This window comes from Arvicanthis niloticus, chromosome 9 (genome assembly GCF_011762505.2).
Source record: "Arvicanthis niloticus isolate mArvNil1 chromosome 9, mArvNil1.pat.X, whole genome shotgun sequence".
Classification (NCBI taxonomy): domain Eukaryota; kingdom Metazoa; phylum Chordata; class Mammalia; order Rodentia; family Muridae; genus Arvicanthis; species Arvicanthis niloticus.
Genome location: NC_047666.1, coordinates 27,341,003 through 27,368,610, shown reverse-complemented (window position 1 = coordinate 27,368,610; position 27,608 = coordinate 27,341,003). Strand labels below are relative to the sequence as shown.

General features: G+C 45.6%; 1 protein-coding gene across 1 annotated transcript; it reads left to right on the top strand.

Annotated features, from left to right (window-relative positions):
• Window positions 1-1,661: 1,661 nt before the first annotated feature.
• On the top strand, window positions 1,662-20,475 carry Isy1 (ISY1 spliceosome associated protein). The gene is made up of 11 exons (XM_034511506.2): window positions 1,662-1,819; window positions 3,608-3,630; window positions 4,169-4,220; window positions 4,683-4,748; window positions 5,343-5,385; window positions 12,390-12,502; window positions 14,255-14,372; window positions 17,292-17,414; window positions 18,105-18,226; window positions 19,505-19,591; window positions 19,962-20,475. The coding sequence occupies exons 1-11, from the start codon at window positions 1,817-1,819 to the stop codon at window positions 20,067-20,069; spliced, it is 858 nt and encodes a 285-aa protein (XP_034367397.1). The 5' UTR covers window positions 1,662-1,816; the 3' UTR covers window positions 20,070-20,475.
• Window positions 20,476-27,608: the final 7,133 nt, after the last annotated feature.

The window sequence follows — 27,608 nt, the reverse complement described above, 5'->3', positions numbered from 1 at the left end:
AGGACTACACAGAGAAACCCTGTCTTGAAAAACAAACAAAAAAAAAAAAAAAAAAAAGAAAGAAAGAAAGAAAGAAAGAAAGAAAAAGAAAAGTCACAATGCTTTAGTAATGCAGAAACTAAAAATTAAGGCAAAAGATCTTGGGGCTCTTGACCCAAAGCACTACTGACAATCATTTGGTCACATCTCCATAACCTATTTGCAAGAAGTGGGAACACAGATTCTAGTCAGGTGACCAGCTGCCCACTTACATAGATATTCCAAGTATCTGTCTGAACCTGTTGGATCCTGAACTTCTAGTTCACGGCTTCTGCTGAGACCTTGTGTACTTACTGATGGTTGAGTCTACAGTGGCCAGGAGCAGGGAAAGCTGATATAGTGGGCTGACCATGGCTGAGATGTACAACGAAAACGTCTGCTGAATGCATAGCCAAAACAAATGTGTTGGTTCCTACACCTGACTGCAATGTCACTGGTTTTTACCTTAATAAATTCTGTATCTCTGAGCTTTGATGCACAATGTGCTTTGGGGCAAGAGCCTGCCCATTAATTGCCAGCTAATAAAGGACTCCAGTTTGACCTTATATGCATGGTGGTAACAATCTTGCATGGACTATGACAGGGTACTCTTCTTAGTGTTGACTCAGTGGGAGAGGCCACCATCATTTCCAGAATCCATATCTCTGCCAAGTGACTCATGTAGTCTCTAACTTCCCGTCTGCTCCGGATAGCTTTTTCTTCTCTGGACCTTACTCCATATTTCATTTTCTTCTCATTACTTAGTTGTTTTTCCGAGTTGTTTCTTTGTGTAGCCCTGGCTATCCTGGAACTTAACTTCATAGACTAGCCTCAAACTTCGAAGATAATCTGCTTCTGCCTTCTGAGTCTTGGGATCAAAGGTGCCCAGCTCTTCTCTAGTTTTTGAGGCAGGGTTTCACACTATGCACCCCTGGCTGGCCTGAAATTCCCTATGTAGACCAGGGTGTCCTCCTGTTCACAGAAACTGGTCTGTTTTGCCATCAAAATCCTAGGATTGAAGACATGGACCAACAAGCCTAGCTTTAACTCTATATTTTAAAACAAGGTGGTCTCTGCCTTCTGGAAATGTGTGGAGAGAGGCTTGATTCGTTGGCTTAAACGTTTCTTTCACGATCACATCCTGTCAGTTTCTTGGAAACAGTCACCTTTAATAAAGAATAATAATTATACATGTTTCTTAAAAGGAGGACGATCGTAGTCTCAGGCACTGTTCATTCAGCTCCAACTAAATGACAGGCAGCGGTGAAAAAGCCTCCCAGGAAGGCAGGTTCGCCCCACTGGCTCCTCAACCAGTGCCTGCGCCTGGAGGTATGCCAGCGACCCGTGTTCAGGCAGGTGACAGTACTCCACTCAGGGCCCCGAGTGGCTGTGAACACTCAGTGCATTGGGAGGTGGAGTCATTTTCAAAAAAGGTCATTTGCTGTCATAGACGAATCAGGAAGGACAGAGGCAGGCGAATCTTTGATTGCAGTTACCACCAGAACGAAACCAAACGACAAATGACACACGCAATCCTGCCGCGCAAGCGCAGTCTTACCGACTTAGGCGCGAGTTGACGCACTGGACAGGCGTCAGCGGGAAGCCGCCCACCGAAGCGCTACTGCGTTTCTCTTCCCTCCCCCGTTCTCTCTCACTTCCGGTCCTTAACTTCCGGTCCTTTCCCTTTATTCTTCCGATAAACAGTCCGCTGTTTTCCGTTCCCGCGCCTGCCGGCCTTGTTCCGGGCTCCTAAGCACGTTGTGTTGCGGCGCGGCGCCAGGGCGCCCTCGCCGGCACCATGGTGAGTACGCTGGCGAAGGGATCGGGCCTACGGGCGACGGGACGTCCGGGCCAGTGTGTGGTCTCGGGTTCCCTGGCCTATTTCGGGATTCTTTTTTCGCCTGGCGTAGCTGTTAGAAATTGCAAGAAAACTGAGTTTAGGAGCTGTATTGCGTCTGGGTGATTCAGTCCCGGTGAAGCCTTTTTTGGTAGAGACTGAACGGGCGGAGGACCCGCCCAGGTGTTCTCAATCTCCAGGGATAAGAACTTCTAAAGGGCAGGGTCTTTGCTTGCTTGAAGCAGGCGACATCTGGCATTCTCTAGACAGGTGTGACATCACCGTGAGTGAATGAATAGGATGGGCTGAAGTGTTGACAGGTTGTGATCCTCGGTTTCATTCACTCAAGAAGTGTTTAATATGGAAATATGAGATCAGACACAGTGTTGGTACAAAGAGGCGTGGTTACTTTAGTATTTTCAGAGTAAGGTCCCCATGGACCTCGAGAGATGCCCCAGTGGTTAAAAACCACTTCACTTTGGTTCCCAGCACCCACATGGTTACTTACAATCATCCACAACTCTAGTTTTAGGGAGTCCAACACCTGAAGACCCCCAAACTCGGGACACCCGCGCTCTCTCTCTCTCTCTCTCTCTCTCTCTCTCTCTCTCTCGTTTTTTTTGAGACAGGGTTTCTCTGTGTAGCCCTGGCCATCTTTAATTCCAGCACTCGGGAGCCAGAGGTGGCCAATCTTTGAATTCAAAGACTGTCTAGTGTACAGAGCAAGTTTCAGGACAGCCAGAAAAACAACCAACCTGTAGGTTTAGATTTTTTAAAAACCTGTTTTTAAAGGGTTCTTAAATGTTTTAATGTCCCTTCTAGCCCATCATCCATTAGGGGTATTGGAAAGAAAAGGCACATAGAGCAAAGGAGGATGTGAACCTGTTTAGAAATACTTCTTTGAAACTAATTGAATCTGCATTGTCAGGGTATTAGCAGTTCAGTTTACACAATTTAGCAGCGGCAGCTAGATCCATTTGCAAATATCATTTCTGAGGAGTCAGCAGTGGCAGGACTCGAAAACACCATTCATGAATCAGCAACAGCAGGTTGATCCAGAAGAAACTGCAAGGCTCTGGCAATTGGCCCGAATGTGCAGAAGCAACAAGAAGCTGCTAGAACACCACCAGAAGTTTTTTGGTGTGTTTCCTCTATAAAGTCATGACAAACAATGACTGACGAAGAATGGTAAGGTGTACCAATACCCTCCAGCATCGTCCACAGTCTGCTGGGCTACATTCATGTTTTTTCCAAACATCACATGTTCTCTCAAGCATCCATTCCAGCAGGACATCATATGCCCCCTTTCCAGGCCGCCTCCAGAAAAACACCACATGGCTGTTCTTAGCAAAACATCCTCTCAGAAGACAGTTTCCAGAAAAACATTATATGACACAACTGAATCTCCAAAGAAACTAGAAATTTCCACTTTACCAACCAATCAACGAACAAAACAGTAGAAGTGATAAAGAAGATTCTAGTGCCAGAGGAATTGGCTTAGTGGTTAAGAGCACTTATTGTTTCTACAGAGGACCCAGGTTTGGTTCCCGTCATCTGTATCAGGTGGCTTACGATTGCCTGTATTCTTAGTTCCATGGAACTGGTGTTCTTTTCTGTTCTCTGGCCACTGTACACTTACAGTGCATGTACAGACAAGCAGACACACACATTTATGGATTAAAAAATACAAAATCAATCACAAGAAAGACAGTTATTCTAAACTTGGTGTTTTCTTCCCTTGTCTCTTTCTAGGCCCGAAATGCAGAAAAAGCCATGTGAGTATCAACTTTCTTGGGGCTGAGAAATTTGAGATTTAGTAACTGGCACAGAACTTGTATGTGATCCCTTCGGTAGGACTCTTTTTAGAAGTGGTGTTTTTCTCTCCATGTGTTAAAATAACCTTTCTGTGTTTGCTTGTGTGTGTGTGTGTGTGTTTTTTTTTTTTCCTTTAATGTTGGACATCTTCCAGAACTTACACTGAGTAAACATTTTCTCTGTTGGGGATGGGTTGGAGAAATGACAGGAAGGGCAACCCGATGTTAATCTTTTAACACTTCTGTATATTGCTTATCACAGTCTGATAAATAGAATTTTCCCACAGTCTATATATGCAATGTAAATAAAGTAGATACTTGAGTACCTGGAGACACAAATGGAGTTTGAGGCCTATCCCTTGGAACATGAAAAGCCTTCACTAGTCCGGTTTCTTTATTACCGCTTACATGAGTAATGTTAGATGTGGTCATGAGCAGATCTACCCCATCCAGGAACTCAGTGATAAGAACTCTAATGGGGTCTTTTGTGTGCCTGCAGGACTGCTCTGGCGAGATTTCGCCAGGCTCAGCTGGAAGAGGGAAAGGTCAAGGTGAGTGAAGTGTCCCCTGGGAAGTGTCAGGGAGCAACTGCTCTGGAACTCCTTGGGCAGGCTTCGAACCCCAGCTCTTCCTGCTGTGTTTGCCGAGGAGTTTGTACACAGCGTGGCTGCTTTGCCTCTTCTCTGTTGGCAGTGATTTATCTGCCTCCTGCGTCCCCTTATTATTCCATCTTTAATATTGACTAGAAGAAGGTAGAGAGTAGGTCCAGAGAGATTAAATATTTGCATATATTTATTTTAACTATACCCAGTTCCTTGAGTAACTGTGTATCCTAACTATATAGTTTCCTAAGAAGAGACTGTATGGTGACGGTTAGGAATTGAATATCCTCCAGCACTGCGACTTCAAGTATATTTAGAGCATTAAATATTTCAGGTTTCAAGTCTGAGTGGGCTGTGGATGTTACGTAAGTGTGTATAGAGTTGCATGTGTGTTACTCTCGTCCTCCTTAGGAACGGAGACCCTTCCTTGCTTCTGAATGTACTGAGTTGCCGAAAGCAGAGAAGTGGAGACGACAGGTATGTTCAGTAGAAATAATGCCTCTGCTTGCTTCTTTTTATCTCATCAATGATTATTAACCAGAATTCAATTTTTTTTTTTTTTTTTTTTTGGTTTTTTTAAATACAGGGTTTCTCTGTGTAGTCCTGGCTATCCTGGAACTCACTCTGTAGACCAGGCTGGCCTCTAACTCAGAAATCCGCCTGCCTCTGCCTCCCAAGTGCTGGGATTAAAGGCGTGTACCACCACCGCCCGGCTCTTTTTGTATTTCTGACTAATCCCTATGGATACCAGGCTGGCCTCTAACTCACAGGGATCGCCTGCCTTTGCCTCCCAAATGATTGGACTGCAGATACGCACCACCACTGCCCGGTGTCGTTTTTGTTTTTTAAGACATAGTCTCACTGTGTAGCCTTGGCTGACCTAGAATTCATTGCATAGGCCAAACTGTCCTTGAACCCACGGAGCTCTGCCTGCCTCTGCCTCAGCAGTGGTGGAGTTAAAGGTGTGCTCTGCCACACCTGGAGCATTTTTGTTGCTTGTGAATTACAGGTTTCCAGGACTTTCCAATATGTTCAAAAATAATGAAAATTTGCCTGTTATTTTCCCCACAGATCATTGGAGAGATCTCAAAAAAAGTTGCTCAGATTCAGAATGGTAAGCTGCTTACTTTCTAAAATGTTCTAGAGTGCAGAGTCAGATGTGGGGACCAGATGTGAACACTGGCCGGGTATGGTGCATGCTTACAATCCCAGTGTCAGGGAAGGGCAGGCAGCAGCTCAAGGGAACCCTCACAGCTACACAGCACACTAGAGGCCAAATCAGCAAACAGATAAATACAATTGTGTCAGTCAGTTTGACCTAGTTGACATTTATAGAATGCAGCACCTAATAACATTCCACTTAACTTTATATTATATTTTTTTATTATTTAGAACAATTTTTAAATATATTTTGATCATATTTTTCCCCTCCTCCAAGTTCTTCCAGATCCTCTCCCCCTTCCCACCCACCCAACTTTTAAGTTCTTTCTCTAAAACCAAACAGTAACTCAATACAACAACAAAACCCCAAACCAAGAAAGCAAAATACCACCCCCAAACAAACAGAACAAAAACCAAACCTAAATTGCAACCAAGTGTAAAGTAAGCACACTAAAACCCGGCAGAGCTCAGTATGTATACTGGTCAACTACTCCTGAACATGAGGCCTGTCATGGAGTACCTGATATATCTAGTGTTATTATGTTATTGAAAACTGATTTTCCTTGTCCCAGTATGCATAAACATGATATGCAGTTCAGTTGTTAACCTTTACTGTAGTGGATACGTTTTTAATCACTCATTCATTCATTCATTTTTAAAAATATAAAAATAAATAATAAGATAAAACAAAAGCTGTCACATCGAAGAAGGAAGAGCGCCCAAGAGAAGGTAAAAGAATCAGAGACCCTTTCTTTCACACACTCAGACATCCTATAACAACACCTGACTGGAAGCCATAATATAAACTCAGAGAGCATGGTGGGAGCTGTGCAGGCCCTGTGCATGCGCAGGCCCCGTGAGTTCACATGAGCGTTGCTCATGCTGAGTTAGAGGGTCTTGTTTTCTTGGTGTCCTCCATCCCCTCTGGACCTTACACTTTTTTTTTTTTTGCCTCCTTTTCTGAGGTTTTTGTTTTGTCTCGTTTTTGCTTTTTGAGACAGGGTTTCCCTATGTAGCCCTGGTTATCCTAAAACTGGCTCTGTAGACCATGCTGGCCTCCAACTCAGAGGTCAACCTGTGTTTGCCTGCCAAGTGCTGGGATTAAAAGCATGTGCCACCACCGCCCTTTGAGGAACAGGATTTGATGTAGATATTGCATTTAGGGCTGAGTGTTCCTTCTCTGTTCCCATTGGCTGCAGGAAGAAGCATCATCTCTGATGATAGCTGAGCAAAGCACTGATCTATGAGTATAGCAGATTGTCAGTAGGACCGATTTTATCACTGCTTTTATTTTTCCTTTTTTAGACTAGGATTATTTGGTGTTTGCCCTTGGTGCCTGGGCTGTCTTAGTCTCAGGTTCTTGATCAGTGTCAGGTATGGGTTCCATCTTGTGGAGCTGGCCTTAGGTCAAGCTAGTCATTGTGATTGTTACTCCCACAGCTCTGTGCCACTGACTGCCCTAGCATGCCTTGCAGGCAGGACACCACCATAGTAAAGAGTCTGTAGCTCAGTTAGTGTTCAAGTTTCTCTTTTGAGAGTACGGTGCTGTACCAAAGATGCTGGAATGTAGGGGTGAAGGCTCTATGTAGACACTGGCTGGGCATCTCCATCTTCAATGAGTTCTGTAGATGTTGTCTTCAGGAATGGAGCTTTGCTGTCAGTTTGTGCACAAGCAACCTGTAGTCTTGGCAACAGCCTGGGTTATTGAACCATTCCCGTGGGGTTTCTTGGACAACAACTCAATTAAATGTAACCCAACCCAGTACTGGAAGCCTAGTTGGGTAATTAGAGGTGATCGCCTTCAATGTGTGTGTGTTTTAGGAAGTTTCTTCTGTAATAGGCTTCCATACTACCCCTCAAGTACCTTTTAATTTTAGCTGTCTTTCACTGTGTTCCCCCCACAACCCTCTTCCCATGTTCCTACTTGGTCCTCCCATTCCAGCCTCCTGTCTATCTGTGACTATATTCTGTTTTCCTTATAAGAGCACACAAACCATTCACCAAAATAGAACATACTCTTTCTAGGCCATATGATAAATGTCAGAAAATTAACAATAATTGAAATCTTACAGATTAAGTTTTCTGGTTATAACAACAGGAAGAAAAATGCCTACACACTTAAAAATTAAACATGTGTATGTGGAAATTCAAGAGCTTTTGTGTTGTTAATATTTATAAAACCAGCAAGTAAGAGGGTCAAGCAGGACAATCTTGTGTTTAAGGACACAACCCAGATTTGAAAACTAACCAAATACATTGCTTGAGATGGTTCACAATTTCTTCCCAGCACACAGGGAGGCAGAGGCAGGTGGATCTCCAGGCCAGCCTGGTCTGCAAAGGGAGTTCCTGGAAAGCTAGGGTTACACAGAGACTTACTCCGTCTCAAAAGCCAAAACAAAGAAAAGAAAACAAACAAAAAGAAAAAAAAAAAAAGAAAAAGAAAAAGAAAAAAAAAGAAAACCAATCAAGAGATAACAGCAAAGGGCTGGGAAGCCTCTGTGCTTGGGACACTTACTGAGCTGCTCTTCCAGAGACCTGTGCTTGGTCACCTGTCTCCACTTCAGATTGCTCACACCTACCTTTAACTTCAGCTCCTGGGGATCCAACACCCTCTTCTGATACCCACACACAGGTGTTAGACACACATACACACCAGGAAACCAGAATATTTACACAGTATATGTCTATTTAGGTGGTACTGGGGATTGAACCTAGGGTCTTGTACATTTGGTCTTCCACTTCGGAGACATACTCCAGTCTACATGTGTATAAACCTAACAGATATTCAGAGTTTGTTTGCTGAAAACAGCAAAATATTGCTGAAAGGAATTAAAAGGTGTTAATAATATGAAGAGATGCTGTGTTTGAAGGTGGTAGTACTCTGCATAGTCCTACCATCCCTCTTCCCCCATCTCTCCTTCCCTCCTTTTCTTCCTCCTTGTCTGTTCTGGAACTCAGCTATCCTGTCTCAGCCTTCCTAGTGCTAGGGTTACTAGCATGGACCATCACACCCAGCTTTTTTGTTGCTATTCTTTGAGATAAGGTCTTGCTATATAGCCACCAGTTTTTTCCTGGTAATGCTAGCCCCCCCTCCCCCCCAAATATATATATATTGACAGTTTTATCAAAAAATTTAAATGTTAAGAAAGAAGATGTAGATCAGGTAATAGAGGGTTTTCTTGACACACACTTAGCTGTGGGTTTGATCCTTAGCATTGTATAAACTGGGTATCTGAGCTTTGGGATGTACAAGCCCAAGGATCAGAAATTCAGGATCAGCCTTAGTTACACAGGAAGCTTGAAGCCAGCTAGGCTACAAGATACTGTCTCCAAAATATACTTAAGTACATACTATTTTACTTTACACAGTGTGTGAGTATATGTATAACTACAAACCACTTTTAAAAAAGGAACAGAATTGGCACATTCATACCACTTAAATTTAAAAAGCTTAATATACAGTAAAGTCACTACAACAAGAATATTGGTGAGGGAGAGCCAGATGTGTGGTGCACACCTTGAATCCAGCACTCTGGAGGCAAGGGTGGACAGCCTGGTTTACATAGTGAGTTTTAGGAGCTAGGGCTGCATAGAGAGACCCTCTCACATACAAGAGAAAAACAGAAACCAAAAATCCACGTTGGTAAAACGATAGCTATGTGGACATAAGACAGAGTGCATCCAGAGATAGTGGCGCCTTACCTAGGCACATTCCACGCACCATCTGGCTCTCTCTCATTCTCTTAGCTAGTCTTACTGTAGCTCAGGCCTGCCAGAGGTTTTGATCTTCTTGCCTTAGCCTCCTAAGGGCTGTTCTGTGCACTTCTGATGGAGGCATAAAGGCAGTTCAGTGGGGAAGGCAGCAGTAAGGAATGAACTGGTAAAAGTCAGTAATAAGAAAACAACAAACTTTTTTTTTTTTTTTTTTTTTTTTTTTTTGGGGGGTTTTTTGAGACAGGGTTTCTCTGTGTAGCCCTGGCTGTCCTGGAACTCACTCTGTAGACCAGGCTGGCCTCGAACTCAGAAATCCACCTGCCTCTGCCTTCCAAGTGCTGGGATTAAAGGCATGCGCCACCACTGCCCGGCCAACAATAAACTTTTAAAAATAGATGTTTAAGCACTTTACCAAAGAGCATGCATAAAGTGAAATGAGCACCCTTCCATGTGTTTAATGTATAGAGTGGAGATGAAATCTGCAGAGTATTGTATGGACTGCATAGGCAAAAGGCACACAGGCTGAGTGCGGCAGAGAATGGGGAGCATTTGTACCCTTCAGCTAGCAAGGAGAGTGGTGGCCCCTGTAGACTGTGAAATGATAATTTCTTATAAAAGTAAACACTGCAGCCTGTTATCCTACAGTTGCATTCTCCAACAAAAATATCTAATAAGTATAGCAGCTTTAGCCCCTAATTAATTTTGTATCAACCAGGAAGCAACTCAAAGGTCTGTCCATATGCTGAGATGCTATTTAGTAATGCACAAAAGTATGTGGATAAATGCCAGAAGCATAAAAACCCCAATTTTACTGAGAATGGTGACATACCCATTTAGTTTTATCAGAGGCTGGAGGATCTATGCAAGCTCAGGGCTAATCTGCTGGTCTACACAGTGAGTTCCAGAACAGCCAGGGCTTAGGGAGACCCTGTGTCAAAACAACAAAACAACGGAAACCTAACTCCACTCCATGTGACTTCATTTATGTGACATATAAGAAAATTCATAGGAACAGACAGTGACGTAGTAGTTGTATGGAGGGCTGAGGCTGACCACCGTGAGGCGTGAGAGGATGTTCAGGGGTGATAGATGATCTCGGTGTCTTGGTTATAGTGATGACTTGTGTCACTTGTAAAACCACATAGCTTTGTACCAAGCATGTGAATGCTGCTCTGTGTAGATTTTCTTTTGTGTTTTGGGTAAGGGTCTCAGGTATCCCAGCCTCATCTGTGTCACTGAGAATGATCTTCAACTCCTCATTCTCCAACCTCCACCTCCCTACTGCCAGCATTACAGGCATGCACGACCGACCACACCCAGCTTTCAGTTAGGTTTTCAAAATGTCAGCAAGAAGATGCTATAACCCATGACGTTGATGATGATGATGAGGTGATGGTGATTGTAATTCTTTTTCCTCTTCCTTCTCTTTCTTCTTCCTCCTATTCCTTTTCCTCCTCTTCTTCCCCCTCCTCCTCCCTTCATTAGCTTTGTTTTGGGAAGACTGATTGTTTTGAGTTTTTTCTGACTATAGGATCGCACATCCTCACAATGGAAGTAATGGGTCTTTTTCTTGCTTAAGAGGCTAGAATGTGGGAATGAGAGTTTGTAAACTGTGTTTCCATATTCATTCTACTTGGCATTATTCATTGTTAGTTGTGGTTATTTTGAAAAGTTATCTTGTTATTTAGGCTGACTTTGAACTTCAGTCCAGCCAGCCTTGAACTTTTTTGTTCCCCTTGCCCCAGCCTTCAGGTCAGTGGGATGACTATGCCTGCTGATCGCTCTCAGTTTTTAGGATTTATTTTATTTTCAACTATGTGTTTGATGTGTGTGCATATGTGCACACAGGTGAGGTTGCTTGCTAAGACTAGAAGAGCGCCCCAGATCCTCTGCAGCTGGAGTTGAGGCGAATGGGAGCTGCCTGGTGCGGGTGAGTGCCTCCACCCAGACTGGTCCTCTGCAAGAGCCGCAGACGCTCTCAACCTCGGAGCTCTCTCCATCTTACCTTTTCTTCTTTGTTTTAATGGACTTACTTTGGGTGAAGCATGCCATCTCTAACATAAGTGGGCTGAGTTTAGCTGACTTATGTGCCTGGGTAAGCTGTCACACAGGTCCAGGTTGCACCCCTCAGTGCACAGAGTTCCCTCCCACATGGACACTTTCCGCTTTAGTCCGGTTAGCTTTGCCTTACACAGACCTTGCTGGGACTCCTGAAGACTCTCAACTTGTGTGGTCACCAGCCGTCCTCGCATGTGTCCAGCGCTTAGCCCCCATAGTCAGCCTTTCAGTACGCACCCTGTGCACTTCCTTTTCAGCTGGTCTTAGGCTGTCTGTCAAGTCCACAGTCTTGGCCTGCTTTCCTGAAAGAGCTAAGGCAGTATAGCCTGGTGCTGGCCAGTACTCAAGCCAGACTCACTGAATCTTGCTTGCCTCAGAAAGTAACTGTTTCTAGAACCTTAACTGTTGATTCTAAAGTGGTGTAAATGATATACAAGGGTTTTCATTCATATTTTTTGGTTGCTACTTTTTAAGGTTTTTTGATGCAAGTTTCACTGCATAGCCCTGGGTGTCCTGGAACTCGCTTTGTAGACCAGGCTGGCCTGGAAGACCCACTACCTCTGCCTCCCAAGTGCTGGAATTAAAGCTGTGTGTCTGTGTGTCATCATCATTTAGTGAGGGTGAAATTTTTAAAGAATTCTTAACCCTATCCTCTGGGAATCTTTACAGTATTTGGTCTGCCTTTATTTGGGTGTTGGTGATTTTTCTTTCTTTTTTTTTTTTTGGTTTTTCGAGACAGGATTTCTCTGTATAGTCCTGGCTGTCCTGGAACTCACTCTGTAGACCAGGCTGGCCTCGAACTCAGAAATCCGCCTGCCTCTGCCTCCCAAGTGCTGGGATTAAAGGCGTGCGCCACCACCGCCAGGCTTCATTTATTTATTTTTAAGATAGGGGTCTCACTGTGTATCCCTGGCTAGGCTAGAACTCACTATGTCAGCCAGGATGACCTTGATCTCACTAAAATCTGTCTGCTTCTGCATTCTGAGTGCTGGGATTAAAAGTACACAGCACCACACCAGGCCTTTTCTTCTTGATTTAAATGAGTAGTTTTATGTAGTACACTATCGGGGTTGAGGTCTTCCATCTTAACGCTGTAACACTGAGTACATGCATTAGAAGTACTGACATTCATTATTTTAGGGCATGGCATCTTGAAGAAATGATATTAATGTTTTTGTTTTCTAGCTGGCTTAGGGGAATTTCGAATCCGAGACCTGAATGATGAAATTAACAAGCTGCTAAGGGAGAAAGGACACTGGGAGGTGCGGATCAAGGAGCTGGGCGGCCCTGACTACGGAGTAAGTCGCTAGAGCTCCAGGGGTACCGGGGACAAACTGATGACTTGTCCAAGAGTGTGTCTGTGTGCATTGCCTGTAGGTTCAGTCCGTGCCTGTCCAGAGGTGCCAGGGGTGACAGGGTTGAGAAGCAGCTGTTACATTTGGGCAGGATGCCTGTGAAAAGGATGGTGGCACCATCCTGAAATCCTGCATGGCACTTGGCCTAGCTTCCCAGAGACATTCCTGTCTGTTGTGTTGCCCCCTGTAGTGTCATGATTATAGTAAGACACACACATCCACACTTTGTTTGTTTTGAGACAAGGTCTTCCTATTATGTAGAGACTCCTGACTGTCCTGGAATTCATTATGTAGACCAGGCTGGCTTTGAACTTACAGAGGTCCACCTGCCTCTGCTGGGATTAAAGTCTTGTACCACCAAGCCTGCTACCTATAATACTTTATTTTAAATTTAAATTTAGTTTTGTGTGTATGTGTGTGTGTGTGTGAGAGAGAGAGAGAGAGAGAGAGAGAGAGAGAGAGAGAGAGAGAGAGATTGAGAGAGAGATTGAGAATATGAGTGTTGGTGCCAGCGAAGGTGGGAGGAGCCTTATCTCCCAGGAGTTGGAGTTACAGGCAGTTGTTATATCCCGGCAGATACCTGTGAGCCTCCCGATGTGGATGCTGGGGATTGAACGCAGATCCTCTGCAAGAACAGGGTGTGTTTCTAAGGTCTAAACGATTTCTCTAGCCCCAGCACACAGTTTATACTGTCATATGGTGCACACAGAGTGTGCTTAGAAAATTCTGTCATGTGCTTTGGCATTTTCCATTCTATCTTATTTTTTATATTTATTACTATTTTGTTTGTTTACCTTTTGAGATTGTATCATGTAGTTCAGGTTGGCTTCGAAGTAGCCAAGGTTAACCTTGCACATCTGCCTCTTGCCTCTGCCTCCTGAGTTCTGGGGTTTCAGGCATGTGCCACCCTGCCCGGTATTATGTGGTGCTGCGGATGATCTTAGGACACTTGATTGTGCTAGCCAGGCAAGCCTTTCCTGATCCAGGTGCAGCCCAAGGCCCCTTGATACATTTTTTCTTTTCTTGTCTGTTTTGGTTTTTTCTCTCAGACCAAGTCTTACTCTATAGCTCAGGCTAGGCTAATACTAGCCTTATATTTGTGGCAGTCTTCCTGTCTCAGGCTTTCAAATGCTGGGATTCTAGGCATATACTCCCGCACCCAGCTGTACACGGCTCTAAGGAAGCACAGTGCAGAGTTAGCATCCTCAGCCCTGTTGACTTTTTTCCTTTTAGTTTTTAATTTTTCTTAATGACATTTATTCATTCATTCATTCATTCATTCATTCATTCATGTGTGTGCATGTACACACCACAATGCACATTTAGTGGTCAGAGGACAACTTGTAGAAGTCATTTTATTTAGCTTCTACCATGTGGATTCTGGGGAACTGAACTCGGGTCGTCAGGCCTCCTTCCTCAGCCCCTTCAGTGCTAAAATTAAAGGTGTGTGCTACCATGTTGGGCCAGCATTTTTTATTTTTTAAACTTTTTTCTGGTTCTGGGGATTGAACCAGGGCTACTTGCATGCTAGATGAACCACATCTCTCTAGCTTCATTTTTAAGTTTTGTTTGTTTGTTTTTTAAATGCACAAATGTTCTTCTGTTTTTCATATGTGACATTATCTTAAAATGTATTGTAGACAAAAAAGCAAGCTTGTGTATCAGATTCATTCCTCCTCTTTCTTTCCCAAAAAGAAAGTTGGCCCTAAGATGCTGGATCACGAAGGTAAAGAAGTCCCAGGAAACCGAGGTTACAAGTACTTTGGAGCAGCAAAAGATTTGCCTGGTGTCAGAGAGCTATTCGAGAAAGAGCGTAAGTAGCTCCTGTGTTTGGGAATGTGTTGGCCTTTAATTGGTGCTACTGAGTGACAGAGGTAGGATGGATGCTATGCTGTGTAGGAATTATTGTTCCTGGATTTTTAAAAAATAGTTTAAAAATGTTATTTCTAAGTTTATTTTATATTTTGTAATATGGTCTGAAGTAGTCCAGGCTCTGAATGCTTGGTCTTCCTGTCTCCTCCGCCTGTTAGGGTTATAGACACCTATCCTTTTATTTTATTTTATTTTTTATTTTTTTATTTTTAAAAGACATTGTTCAGGCTGGCCTAAAACTTGCCAACTAACTTTAGTCTCACCCTTCAGAGCTCTGGGATTACAGACCTGCGTCACTGTGTCTGGCTTTTGTTGTTGTTCTGTTTTTTGTTTTTTTGTTTTTCTGTCTACCTTTCATTTTTCTTTATTGTAATTGACACTTATTTATTAGTTTGTCGTCAGGCCTCTGGTGAGTACCTTTACCCACTGAGCCATCTATCTCATCGTTGCATTTTGTGCTGAATTTTTTTGCCTTGTTAAGATTTGAGCCCAAGACCGTGCGCTTGCTAGGCAGGCACTGTGCCGCTGACTTTCACCCCGGCCCTTGAGCTGTATTGTTCCTCCCGCGGTGGCTCTGCTGTTGTTGGCACAGAGCCTTTCAGTTTTACCCCAGGCCTGTCTTAAACTCATGAGCTCAGAGGCTCAAGTATATCCTGCCTCAGTCTCCTATGCCACCAGGCCTGGCTCAGGAGCGGTGTGCATAAGTCACTCTTATCAGTAGAGTTAAAGAGACATTTAAGTCCCCTTGCTGACCCATGCAGGACTCTGTAGAGATGACGGGGACCCTTTATCATCTTCAGGTTTCCTTCTCGGCCCTTTCAAGGCTTATTTTTTTCCATATTAGGTAAAATATTAATCAATCCCAGTTGACTGAAAGCAGTTTTTTTTTTTTCCTTCTGTTTCACATGATTGCACTTTGAAACTAGTCCTTACATTCAGGTGCTTTTCCTCTGCCAGTGTGGTGAGCATTCCTTCACAGGACATGGCCTAAAGTGGCAGATAAAGTTGCTGTTATCAGATGTGGGCAGTGAGTGGAGGTCTGCACAAACATGGCTGACCCATACTGTTAGGACACCCCTTGATGCATGCACGCAAAGCTACTCCACAATCGGTTGTAAGGAGTTGAAGTGCATCACAGGGGTATTGATGGGGAAGCACTTGCTGAGCCTGTGTGGCAGGCCCTGTGTGGGGAGGCCCTGTGTGGGAGGCCCTGTGTGGGGAGGTCCTGTGTGGGGAGGCCCTGTGTGGGGAGGCCCTGGACTTGGTTGGGCCTTAGCACCAGAAGGAAAGCAAAAGGTCGATGTGTGGATTCGCCATTTTTTAAGTAGTGTTCTGTTGGTGGGCCTTTGTTTCTACTTCGTTTCTACTCATAAGATTTTTGTGATTTAAAAAAAAAAGATATGTATGTGTCTGTGTGTAAGTGCAGGCACGTGTGTGCTCCTGTGTGCATGTGCGGGGACAGCATTTGGGAGTTGGTTCTCTCCTGCTATATTTGAGGCAGGGTCTCTCTTGTTTAAGCCTCTGCTATGTAGCTTAGGCTTTCTGGCCCACAAGCTTCCTAGCAATTCTCCTGTTTCTGTTTCCCATCGTGATGCAGGAGTCTGGATTTACAGATGGGTGCTACCATCCGGCTCCTTTACATGGTTCTGGGAGTTGAAGTTGGGTCATCGGGCTTGCCTAGCAAGCACTTTGAGCTGCTGAGCCATCTTTCTGTTTTGTTTTGAGACAGGGTCTTACAGTGCAGCCCAAGACAGCCTGGAATTTGTATGGTAGCCCAGGCTGGCCTCCCACGTGCTAGGATCAGAGATGTTTGCTATCATTCTCTGCTTATTTCTGTAATTAATAAAGTTGATAATTAAATTTGATTACCAGTGGAAATGTTCATACTTTTTTTTTTTTTTAAATTTTTTGGGTTATATTTTAATTTTGTGTGTGCGGGTGTATTTGTCTGCATGTATGCCCATGAGTTCAGAAGGGGATATTAGACCCCCCTTCCCGCCCCCGACCTGAAGTTACATACAGATGGTTGTGAGCTACCATGTGGATGCTGGGACCATCCGAGGTCCTCTGGAAGACAGTGCTCTGAAGCCCTGAGCTGTCTCTTCACCCCCACAGTTTTCCCGTCTTCAGTGATCAACCGTTATTCTTTGGCCAGTGTTAGAGTTTTCATTTGCTGTCTCTTTGATCATTCCATCTGTGTTTTAGTCAGTGTCCTTGGTCTGACTGCCGTCCTCAGAGCATTCTCGTTTGCCCTTTCTTACGTTTTCTTTTCCATGTATTTGTTTTGTCTCAGACAACATTGTACCATTTCCTGGGTTGGTAAAACAGTGTCAAAGAGGTTTCAGGATACCCCAGGCCATGACTTACAATCTTAGGTTATCCCTAGTGTTTATTGTGATGTATTTCTCTGCCTATAAAACTTTATTATAGACCTATGGGTTTGAGAGTGTTGCTAGAAAGTGCTTCAGATTGAGCCTGGGCCCTAGGGCTTCCTAAACAGAGGTCACCATTGATCTACATCCCCAGCTCTGTTTATTTAAACCACACACATTCCATTTATTTACTTGGTATAAATCTATTTTTGTAATGCTGAGGGTTGAACCAAAGGCCTCGGGCATACGAGGTAAGGCTTCTGATCACTGGCCTATACCAGTAGCCTAAGAATAAACTTTAATTTGGTTCCACTCTTTGGACCAAAGCTTCAGCTTTAGGAAGAGTGGGCCCCTCACTTGGTCCCATGTATGTCACAGAGAAGTGCTGCCTCTGGCGTTTCCATGGCCATGTGTCCTGTGTGAAGAAAAGGTTCGGCTCAAGGATGATCTTGTTGGGAATTCAGTTAAGTTGCTGCTGTTTCTTGTAGCCCTTCCTCCTCCCAGAAAGACTCGTGCCGAGCTCATGAAGGCAATCGATTTTGAATACTATGGTTACCTGGATGAAGATGATGGAGTTATTGTGCCCTTGGAACAAGAGTATGAGAAGAAACGTATGTCTGCGGGCGATGTCACTATAGCTGGCACCTGGATTCTGTCTCTCCATTGCAAAGGAAACAGTGCATGATACCAGAAGCTGGATTTATTGTTGCTGAGGGTCTGTAGGGGGCTGGCAATGATCTGACATCTAGGTGGCAGGTGAGGCAGTCAGGGTCATGCTGGGCCTGGAGCAGCAGGTGAAGCCACAGATTTTCCTCTGTCCTGATCCAGTTTCTGGATCTAGAATCCTAAGCTAGCTTTTCTTGAACTCCTTTAGTAATATCCAGTGGCTTTTAGATCTGCTTTCTTGCACCGCTGACAGCTTACTGATGGAAAGGGAGGTGCTGTGTATACAAGTGGTTGCTTCTTCCTGTAGAGTATACCATGCCAGCCTGAGGAGGGGGCCCATGGCAATTCCCATAGAATTTGGACTGCTTGGTGAGGGTGGACCCAGCATGCATGTGTCCTTCCCTTTTTCACATATGCATGTCAGTTGGCCACTGGAGAGGTCAGAGACATTGTTACAAAGCCTGTCTTGTACCTACCTGCCTACAAGGTGAGAGGCCTTGTAGGACAGACTGTCCTTTGCAGTAGTTTTCACCATCCATGGCAGAATCAGGGAGTCTTTTTCCAAAGGGGACATCTTGACCTCTCTGCTCACTGAAATGTGTTTTAAATAATCTTCTATTCTTCTCTGTCTTCAGTCAGAGCTGAGCTGGTGGAAAAATGGAAAGCAGAGAGAGAGGCTCGGCTGGCAAGGGGAGAAAAGGAAGAGGAGGAGGAGGAGGAAGAGGAGATCAACATCTATGCCGTCACAGAGGAGGAGGTATGGGCATGGGTCCCGTCTGGTGCTCACCGTCCTCTTCTCTGAGCTATAGAGTACACTAGGGAGGGACTGGGCCGTGGCTCAGAGCCTAGCTTCCTCACCTGCAGGATGGCTCTGATAACCCTTCACAGGAGCACAGGGAGGGTTTCAGACAGGAAGGGCTAAGAGAGCAATTGTTAGCTTCCTTCTAACAGGCCAATTCTCTTGAGTGATGTAGGACATTTTATAAACCCAGTTTAGGTCGCATAAGTTTTAGCCCATGACCTTAGCACTTCTGTGGCTCAGCAGGAACTCTTGTGTAGACTTCCATATCTATTTCCCAGATGGAAACAGGCCCATGGGTTTCTGCAGAGGCTTGTGACCAGGGATGGGGCTGTGGTACACACCTCTCACGCAGAACCTCTGGGCTCTAGACTCTATTGGGTTCAGCATGGACCAGTCAGAACACCTCTGATTTGCTATTCTGAGACAGGGGAGGGTGAGGCAGATTCTTCATATACAGTTCATGGAACTGGCTTGTACATCACTGGCAAAGAAGCAGGTTTGGAGACAGGTTTGATGTCTTCCAGAATGTGTTACAGGATATGGTCCAGCTGACCTGCACTGGGGCTCAATAAAGCGTTTAAAGTAGGATGGCAGCATGCCCTGGGCTTTCTCTGGGTTACAAATAAATACTCACCTGATTCCTCGGGTCTGTAGTCAGTGGCCTAGACATGCCATGCTCAGCTAGGTGCAGAAGCAAAGCAAGTAGCATGTGTGGGAGAAGCCGGAGTGAGTGAGGACGGCTGGCTGGCCAGTGTCAGGCACAGACAAGTGTGGCTGGTGTGATGGGCCAAGCAGGGGTTCCCACCTAAAAGGCTTTTTCTCTATTGTAAAAACAATGGAAAGGACTTTTTTTCCCTTTTAAATCAATTTAGCTGTTTTAAGTGTTTTGCTTGTTTACTTGTTTTCATGGTACTGGAGAAGTAAGCCTCTACCACTGAGCTCTGTCCCCAGGCCTCTCATTATTTTAAGGTAGGGTCTCACTACATTGTTGAGGCAGGCCTTAAAATTACTTTCAGCTCCATAGTGCTTTTGGTTTTTAGTCTTATTTTTGGAGACGGGGTCACTTCTGTAGCCCAGACTGGCAGGAACTTGAAGCAGACCTTTTGCCTTAGCTCCCAAGAGTGGGATTACAGGTTTGTGCCACCAGGCCCAGCTGGGTGACACTTGGTACAGAGGTGTCAGTGTTTATGTCACTGGTGACCTGCTCATGGCTTGTATGTTTGTCTTCTGCAGTCTGATGAGGAAGGCAGCCAGGAGAAGGCAGGGGAAGATGGTCAGCAGAAGTTCATTGCTCATGTTCCAGTGCCATCACAGCAGGAGGTAGGCTGGATGCTGTGAGCCCTGAGACAGAGTGCTGCCCATAGAGCCAATCCTCCAGCGAGGCTCACATTCCCAGTGTTCCTTGTCCCTCCCTTCCACTGTGCACTCTTGAATCCTGACCATGTGGCACTCATCGGTGTGTTCACAGAGGGATGTCGGATCCATGAAGGGCAGGACCATCCTGAGGGAACTGATAAGCAGGAGCTTGGATGGAATGTTCCTGGGGGTGTGGCTGGGTTCTTGCAGAATTGGAATAAGTCTGATGAAAGTCAGACTTGCTGACCATGCCCCTGCAGGTATTCTCTGCTTGGGTTGTGGTAGAGCTGGGAGCCTTGCTGAGGGGTGACTTCTTTACTTTGGGTGTCCACAGATTGAAGAGGCGCTTGTACGGAGGAAGAAAATGGAACTGCTCCAGAAATATGCAAGCGAGACCCTGCAGGCACAGAGTGAAGAAGCCAAGCGACTCCTGGGGTACTAGGATGAACTAGAGCCCTTCTTGAACTCTGGAAGATCTGGTGGGTGTGCTTGGTACGCCATGGCATGCCATCCTCATAGCTGCCCTGGGCTGCTGCTAGGCTGCCTGGTGCTGGAAGGCCCTGTGCCTTTCTCACCCTTCATCTGGCCTCCTCTCTGGACATGTGAGCTAGCCTGATGGTAGAGCCTTGTCCCTTCTGAGTAAGCTGCCAGGGTACTGAATACTTTAGTAACCATCACCTTTGTATAGATGCCTTTGCTACTGTATGGATCCATTTATTTTTGTTTTTGAATATGTAAAATCTGTTCTCTGAAAATTTATTCTGCCCTGTACTATTATGCTTTTGGGAATCAAGAAGAATCAAGTAGCAACCAATTTTAAAAAATACATGATTTTTATTCAAATCGCATCCAAATTCAGAGCCGCATCTTCTCTGGGAGACTGAGATAGTGCGTCTGCCCTGAGATGGGATTCCATGGTCAGTGAGTGATGGAGCCATCCCCTTGACTGGACACTGCTTTCCTTGCCATGAGCCCCTCTGGGAGAGCTGCTTCATCTTCTCTGGTCCTGTGTACAGGACTGTTGAGTTAGCAACTTTATTTTTTATAACTTGTTTCGAGAAGGGTACTTTTATTAAAGGTTTTTAGTAAGAAAGGAAACATCTGTGCCTGGAACTTGTTCTGTGGCCTATCTAGACTGTGGTGGCTTGATATCAGTCATGGAAGGCCCTGAACACTATGTTGGGGTGGGGAGGGAGGAGGGTACAGAGTGGTTGGTGATAACCAGGAATGGTACAGATTCCAAGGCTGCACCCGGCATGCACATACCACCAGCTTACATTCACAGCAGAGGATGGTGGTGTGCTGTTCGTGGGTGCACATGGTAGATCCCAGTGACTGAATCCAAAGCACCTCTTTGAGCTGAGTCTTTGCTACCTATCAGGAATCTCCTTCAAGGTCTCTAAGCCCAAGCATTGTAAGCCCCAAGCCTCCTTTTCTGAGGATGGCAGGAGCGTCTGGGAAGTCAGAGGCATAGTAAGTGGCTCTCCCTTGGGCACAGGGACTAGCCCAGGCCAAGGGAACAAGGACTCTTGGTTTGGAGCAGCTCATCCCATGGTAAGGATGTGGGCTTCTCAGACGCTGGGGAGCAGCATCATGGAGGATGGCAGAGCCTGCTATGTTGCTGTAAGTGGCTGTGTTGGAGTGAGCCAAACAGGGACTATGCTGGCTGACTTTTTTTTTTTTTTTTTTTTTTTTTTTTGGTTTTTCGAGACAGGGTTTCTCTGTGTAGCCTTGGCTGCCTTGGAACTCACTCTGTAGACCAGGCTGGCCCCGAACTCAGAAATCCGCCTGCCTCTGCCTTCCAAGTGCTGGGATTAAAGGCATGTGCCACCACCACCCAGCCGCTGGCTGACTCTTAAAGAAACTTTGTTCATGGGAAACTGGAAGGTTCTGAGCAAAGGAGGCGAGACCTAGCTAGTAAGAAACTTCTCTTGGATCCTCCCTTCGGGGAGGACTGGCAGAGACTCCTGAGCCAAGGCTGCTGTGTACAGGGAGAAGGCAGGTCCAGCATGGGACTTTGAGAACCCTTATAGGCAGGAGGGTAGGGTCTAGCACCAGCCAGGGCCTGGTTTTGTGTTAGGCTTAGGAAAGAACTTGAAGCTTGGAGCATATCCTTGATGGGCCTCTGCTTTGATTTCCAGCACCTGGCGCTTGGTGTTTGCACTGTGGTCTTAGCAGTCCTGTGGCATGGCCATAGGCATCAGAGAATCCTAGGGACAGACTAGTATCCATCTGAGCCTTTGGAAGACTCTGGGATAGCCAGGCCTATCTGAAAGCTGAGGGCTTTCAGGACCTTTAGGATATCAAGCTTTCCCCTGGGCAGTTTTCTCTGTGTCCTGGGGTGCAGGGTAGATTAGTTAGATTTCACGTTTATGGAAACAGGCTCTGGATAGAGAGGTGAATGGCCTGCCACTGGTGTCCTTGGCGGGGGGCCCCAGCAGTGCCGGAGTAATGAGGGCAGGTCTGTCCAGGGCTCCTGCCCAGGCTTAGGAACAATTGGAAGCCAACTGGGCCAGTGTGACTGTGATGTAGCTGTGGTCCTCTTGGCCTAAGTCTTTGCATAAGGGGAAAAACCAGTTTTGGTAAACATTGTTCAACAAAGTGTCTTTCAATATGCATGCATGCTTTAACTCAATTTGCCAGTTCTGAAAGGATGACTGTCTTGGTTTGGGTTTTATTGCTGTGAAGAGGCATCAAGACCAAGGCAACTCTTATAAAGGACAACATTTAATTAGGGCTGGCTTACAGTTTCAGAGGTTCAGTCCATTGTCATCACGGTGGGAAGCATGGTGGACATCGTACAGGCAGACATGGTGCCGGAGGAGCCAAGAGTTTTATGTCTCCATCAGAAGGCAGCAGCTGGAGACTGTAACATTGGCCTAGCTTGAGCTAAGGAGGCCTCAAAGCTCACTCCCACACTGACACACTTCCTCCAACAAGGCCACACCTACTCCTACTCCAACAATGCACCTCCTAATAGTGCCACACCTTATGGCTAAGCATTCAAACATGTTAGTCTATGGGGGACATACCTATTTACACCACCACAGTGGCTTTTTATTATCTTCTCCTCTCCTGTCTTTAGCCCACCTATCCTGTGAATCTAAAACATAGTATCTCCTATTTTTCTTCAGGACAAGTGCCTGCAACCCTAGCCAAGACTTCAATGGCTCTCTTCCCCATCCTTTCTTTGTACATATAGCTCCTGTGCCAGCGAGTTTTATGTCAACTTGATGGAAAACAAGTCATCTGAGAGAAGGGAGCCTCAATTGAGAAAATGCTTCCATAAGATCAGGCTGCAGGCAATAGGCATTTTCTTAAGTAGTGATTGCTGGAGGAGGGCCCAGCGCATGGTAAGTGGAGGCCCCCTGGTCTGGTGGTCCTGCGTTCTATAAGAAAGCAGCAGGCTGAGCCAGGTGGTGGTAGTGCAGCATCCTGGAGGCAGAGGCAGTCAGGGTTTGAGTTTAAGTCCAACCTGTTTACAATGGGTTCTAGGACAGCCAGGGCTACATAAAGAAACCCTTGAAAAATCAGAAAAGGAGAAAGAGAGAGAAAAGAAGAAAGACAGCAGGCTGAGCAAACCAAGCGAAACAAGGCAGTAAGCAATACTCTTACATGGCCTCTGCATCAGCTTCTGTCTCCAGGTTTTTTCCCTGTTTGAGTTCCTGTCTAGACTTCCTCCAATGATGGACTACCATTTGGAAGTATAAGCCAAATAAACCTTTCCTCCCAACTTGTTTTAGGTCATGGTGTTTCATCACAGCAACAGAAACCATAACTAAGACAGCCCCTCACTCCAAATTCCCACTCTTGACTGTACACACCAGGAGTGGATGGAAACTTTGTCTTGTGGCTACCCTTAACCTAGAACATTGGCTCTAAAGGTTGGATAAATGGCAGCAGACTCTTCTGGTTTCCTCAGGCTAAAGAGCCTGAAGAGGTGGGGGTTCCTCACCTGCACATTGACCTGACAGGGACATGCAGTCCTGGTTCATGTCCCTGCGTCTTGACTCAGGAACAGTAGGTTCCTAGGGTGGACAGTTGTCAGGTTGGCTCCATTTCTTTCCTTCAATTCAGGCTTGTTTGTGTACTGGCTACTTTTCTCTCTAAGCCTCCTGGGACCTTAGAGGCAAAACCACTGAAGTGTTTGAACTGAACGTCCTTTATAGTAAAGTGAGTGGTGAGGGGATGGTGTGTTTGAGGGACAGCAGGGGTAGATGATGCTGGAGAGTTGTGTCTTGAATGTTTGGACATTCCTGGGTCTGAAATGTCTCTTGAAGCCCCATGAACAGATATGTCTTAGAGTAGGCAGACTTGGTAAGAAGTGGGAGCCTATAGGTGTGGAGACCAAGCTGCCCCAGGTTGGGGGCCAAAATGTCAGGGACCGCTCTATCATTATTGGAACCCGCACTGCCAAAAGCCTTGGGGGCTAAATTGTTAGAGCCCGCACTGCCCCAAGCTGCTCCAGTCCGAGGGTCGGGGTTCAGCAAGAGAGAGAGGACAGACACAAAGAATGGAGACCAGACAGAGTGTGATTCAATCCTGTTTATTCTTCAGTCTCTCTTCTTCTCTCCAAGTCCCTAGTTCCTAGTACCAAGTCTCAGGTCCTGGGCTTTGGCACCAAGTTTCAAGTCCTAGTCCCTAGTGCCTCCAAGTTCCTACTCTTCCAAGTACAAGTGTCTAATCCTAGTTCTCTTCCTCAAGTCTCTAGTACTAAGTGTCTAATAATTTCTTCTGTCTGCCTCTTGCCTTTTATATGTCTCACTTCTAAGCCATGTCTTTAAGTCTTGTCTCTAAATCACACCTTTAAGTCTCACATACCCAAGGGAAAATCCTGGGTATCTAAAACAAGATGTTATCAGAGTGTGCTCAGCTGTTTCAGGCTGATGTAATCAAGTCTCTTGTCAGAGTATATGGCTCAAGATGGCTGCAAGTATGATAGCCGCCTTCTGTCGGCTCCTCACATACAGGGTAGACCAGAAGCTGAGGCTGGGCCTGGTCTGGGGAAGAGCAATGGAAATGGGATTCTGCATAGCACTGGTCTGGAGGTTGGAGGAGTTGAGCCAAGAGGCAGATAGCTTGAATAGTTTGAGACAAAGTCTTCAGGTTAAGACCACCAACAGAAGCATCATGGGGAGGGATGAATTTGAACTGTATTTAAGGTTTTCGAGTATTTGGGAAGGGAGAGAGTCAGATGCCTGTGCTTTCTGTGGCTACTGGGTGAGCTGAAAGTTGCCCAAAAGGGCTACTGCTTACCTTGGCCAGCTGCAGTCCAGATCACCAACGTCTCAACTGTTCCAGGACATCTGTTTTAATTTTGCATTTATTTCTCTAACATTTTGCAGCAACCATTCTATATTAAGGACACAGGGGATCATGGTTAGTATATGGTCATCTTTGTAGTGCTTTTTCCATACCTGTTTTTATTGGGGGCTTATAAGGATGAGCCATCTAATCTGCCCTTATAAATTACTACATTTCTTTTTCTCTCCCCCCCCCCCCGTCCTCCAGACACAATTTGTCTGTGTAGCTCTGACTGTCCTGGAACTCGCTCTGTAGACAAGGCTGGACTTGAACTTAGAGATTCGATGCTTCTGCCTCCCAAGTGCTGGGATTAAACTACCACTGCCCATCCAGCTAAATAAAGGAGGAAGTTTGAGATATGGCTTAATGGCTCAGTGGTAGTTCACAGGCACCTATGATTCCAACTCCATGGTATTCAGTGCCCTCTTCTGGTCTCTGCAGGCACCTGTATACATGTGGCAATCAGACATACACATGAATAAAAAACAGAATCTTTTTAAAAATGTTAAATCTTTGGCTTGCTTAAGTTTGAGATATGCATTATTTCAAAATTTGCTATCAAAATAAGGCAGTATTTTTCATAAGAAAAGTAGTTTATTGAATACATATTTTTAAACTGCTATCTCAAGCATAATACATTTAAAAAAAAAACACCGCTAGGTTTTTAAAAAATACACTGGCAAAAGAAAGGACATGCAGATTTGTCAGGGTGTGATTTACATAGCATAGAATATGCTCTTTGAAAGTGTTCACTTTGTGTGTGTGTGTGTGTGTGTGTGTGTGTGTGTGTGTGTTGGGAGGCACCTGTGCCTACACTACATGCAGAGTTCAGAGTTGTTCTGAGTGTCCTCTATCCTTGTTTTCCGTCTTATCTTCATTTTTAAGACAGGGCCTCATTTGAACTTGGAGCTTGCCATTTGGCTTGGTTGGCTGGCCAACGTGCCTCCAGGATCCATCTGTGTCTGCTCTGCCTATGGTCACAGGCATGCACTTCCGTACCTGACATGTTACACAAGTGCTGGAAGTTTGAACTTAGGTCCTCACACCTTCACAGCGAGCATTCTATCTGCTGAGCCATCTCCTCAGCTCTCATCTTAATGGCTTTAATCCATTTGCTGAATTGCAGCCCCCACCATTACCCATTCTTATCCCTGACCAGCCTGGTACTGTATAGACCAAGCTGTCCTTGAACTCAAGGCAAACCTCCTGCCTCAGTCTCCCAAGTGCTTGGATTACAGGTGTTCACCACCACACCTGGTTACACAGTCTAATTTTAAAATGTCTTCGTCCTCCATAAATGAAAGTAGTGGATCGGCTTTTGCCATACCAAAATATCCTCCTTCCTACACCAATTCCAGCTCAAGGCCGAGTAGAGGCCAGCGAACCATGACTAACTATGCTGGCTTTCCCGAGCCTGGCCTTTGGACTCCTCTTTCCCTTCTTGTGAGCTAGGCCTGGCTGAGGGGTATTTCCCACCCCACAGCCAGCTTCAGGGAGGAAACCACTATGGTTCAGGGTACATTTTGGGATGGAGGCAGTTTCTTGAGGCTGCAGTTCTCCACGACTTTGCAAACCACGAGTTTGCAAATCCTGGCTGTTGGAATTCCTTTGCACAGCATTCTAGGGGGTCCTGGCTGCAACTGCTGGGCATTGCTCATGGCCATGGAGTTCCTACTGTTTGAGAATAAACTTTTCTGCTTTCCCCAAGTTCAGCCTTTGCCTTTCATCTACTTGGCCAGTGAGGCTGGTCACGGGGTCTGTGGTGATGGTGCCTGTGGGCTTGCTCTGTCTCTGGTTTCCTTAAGTTTCCTCTTCCCTTCCCTTCTGGGGAAGAATTTTGGATTTTGTTTTGGATTCTGTCTTTCGTTCATGGATGGATCTCAAGGCACTAGAACAGTGTTTGGCTTGCAACAGCCATTATTAAAAACTATCGAATCAAATAGCCACGCAGGGCCTAAGGGGGGCTGTCCAAAGAAGCTAGAATAATCTCAGCTTCTTCTCATTTTTAGGAATGGGGCCTATTTGATCTAGTTCAAGCTGCTTACAGACATCTGGGTCCCATTTCTTTGACCTCTGGTTTCCCAGGCCAAACTTAGGAGCTGGCTGGCCCACAGGTTTTCCTTGGGCCTCTTCTCAAGTGCAGGTGGTGGTTGGCTGAGATCTGAACTCCTATTCCCAGCCAGCCCAAGTTTGGCTGGACTCCTGTCTGCACTATCATCTTCTAAATGGGACTCTGGGCCATTCTGCCCTCAAGGATTTTCATTTCCTCCTGTCTTCATTTTTCACCTAAGGGAAGCTGCCTTTGCTGTGTGTCACCAGAGCTTTCGATTCTCCGAAGTGGGAACATTGAGGTGGGGTTCTACCTCATCAGCCCTTCACTGTCAGCCATAGCTGTCCTCTGCCTCAGCACTTACCCTATCGAGGTTTCTTGCCTGCTCCTCCTCACTGGGTGCAAGCCAGGCGAGGGATGGTGCAGGCCAGTGAGTAGTGGACGTGGGTCCTGGATGAGGACAGGAGGTTAGGGAATGGTGAACTGGCTATGACTTAGTAGGAGCCAAAGCCTGTTATGGGGGCGCAGCAGACTGAAGCGGAGTTGAAGAGGGGTGGAGAGTTGAGCTGAGAGGCGTTAGGGAGGAGTTAGCTCCAGGGCTATGAAAAGGTGCGGGTGGATTTCCGT

Coding starts and splice junctions, on each gene's coding strand:
- Isy1 (XM_034511506.2), top strand. Junction 4,221..4,682: donor TGGAAGAGGGAAAGGTCAAG/GTGAGTGAAGTG, acceptor CGTCCTCCTTAG/GAACGGAGACCCTTCCTTGC. Junction 14,373..17,291: donor AGAGCTATTCGAGAAAGAGC/GTAAGTAGCTCC, acceptor TGTTTCTTGTAG/CCCTTCCTCCTCCCAGAAAG.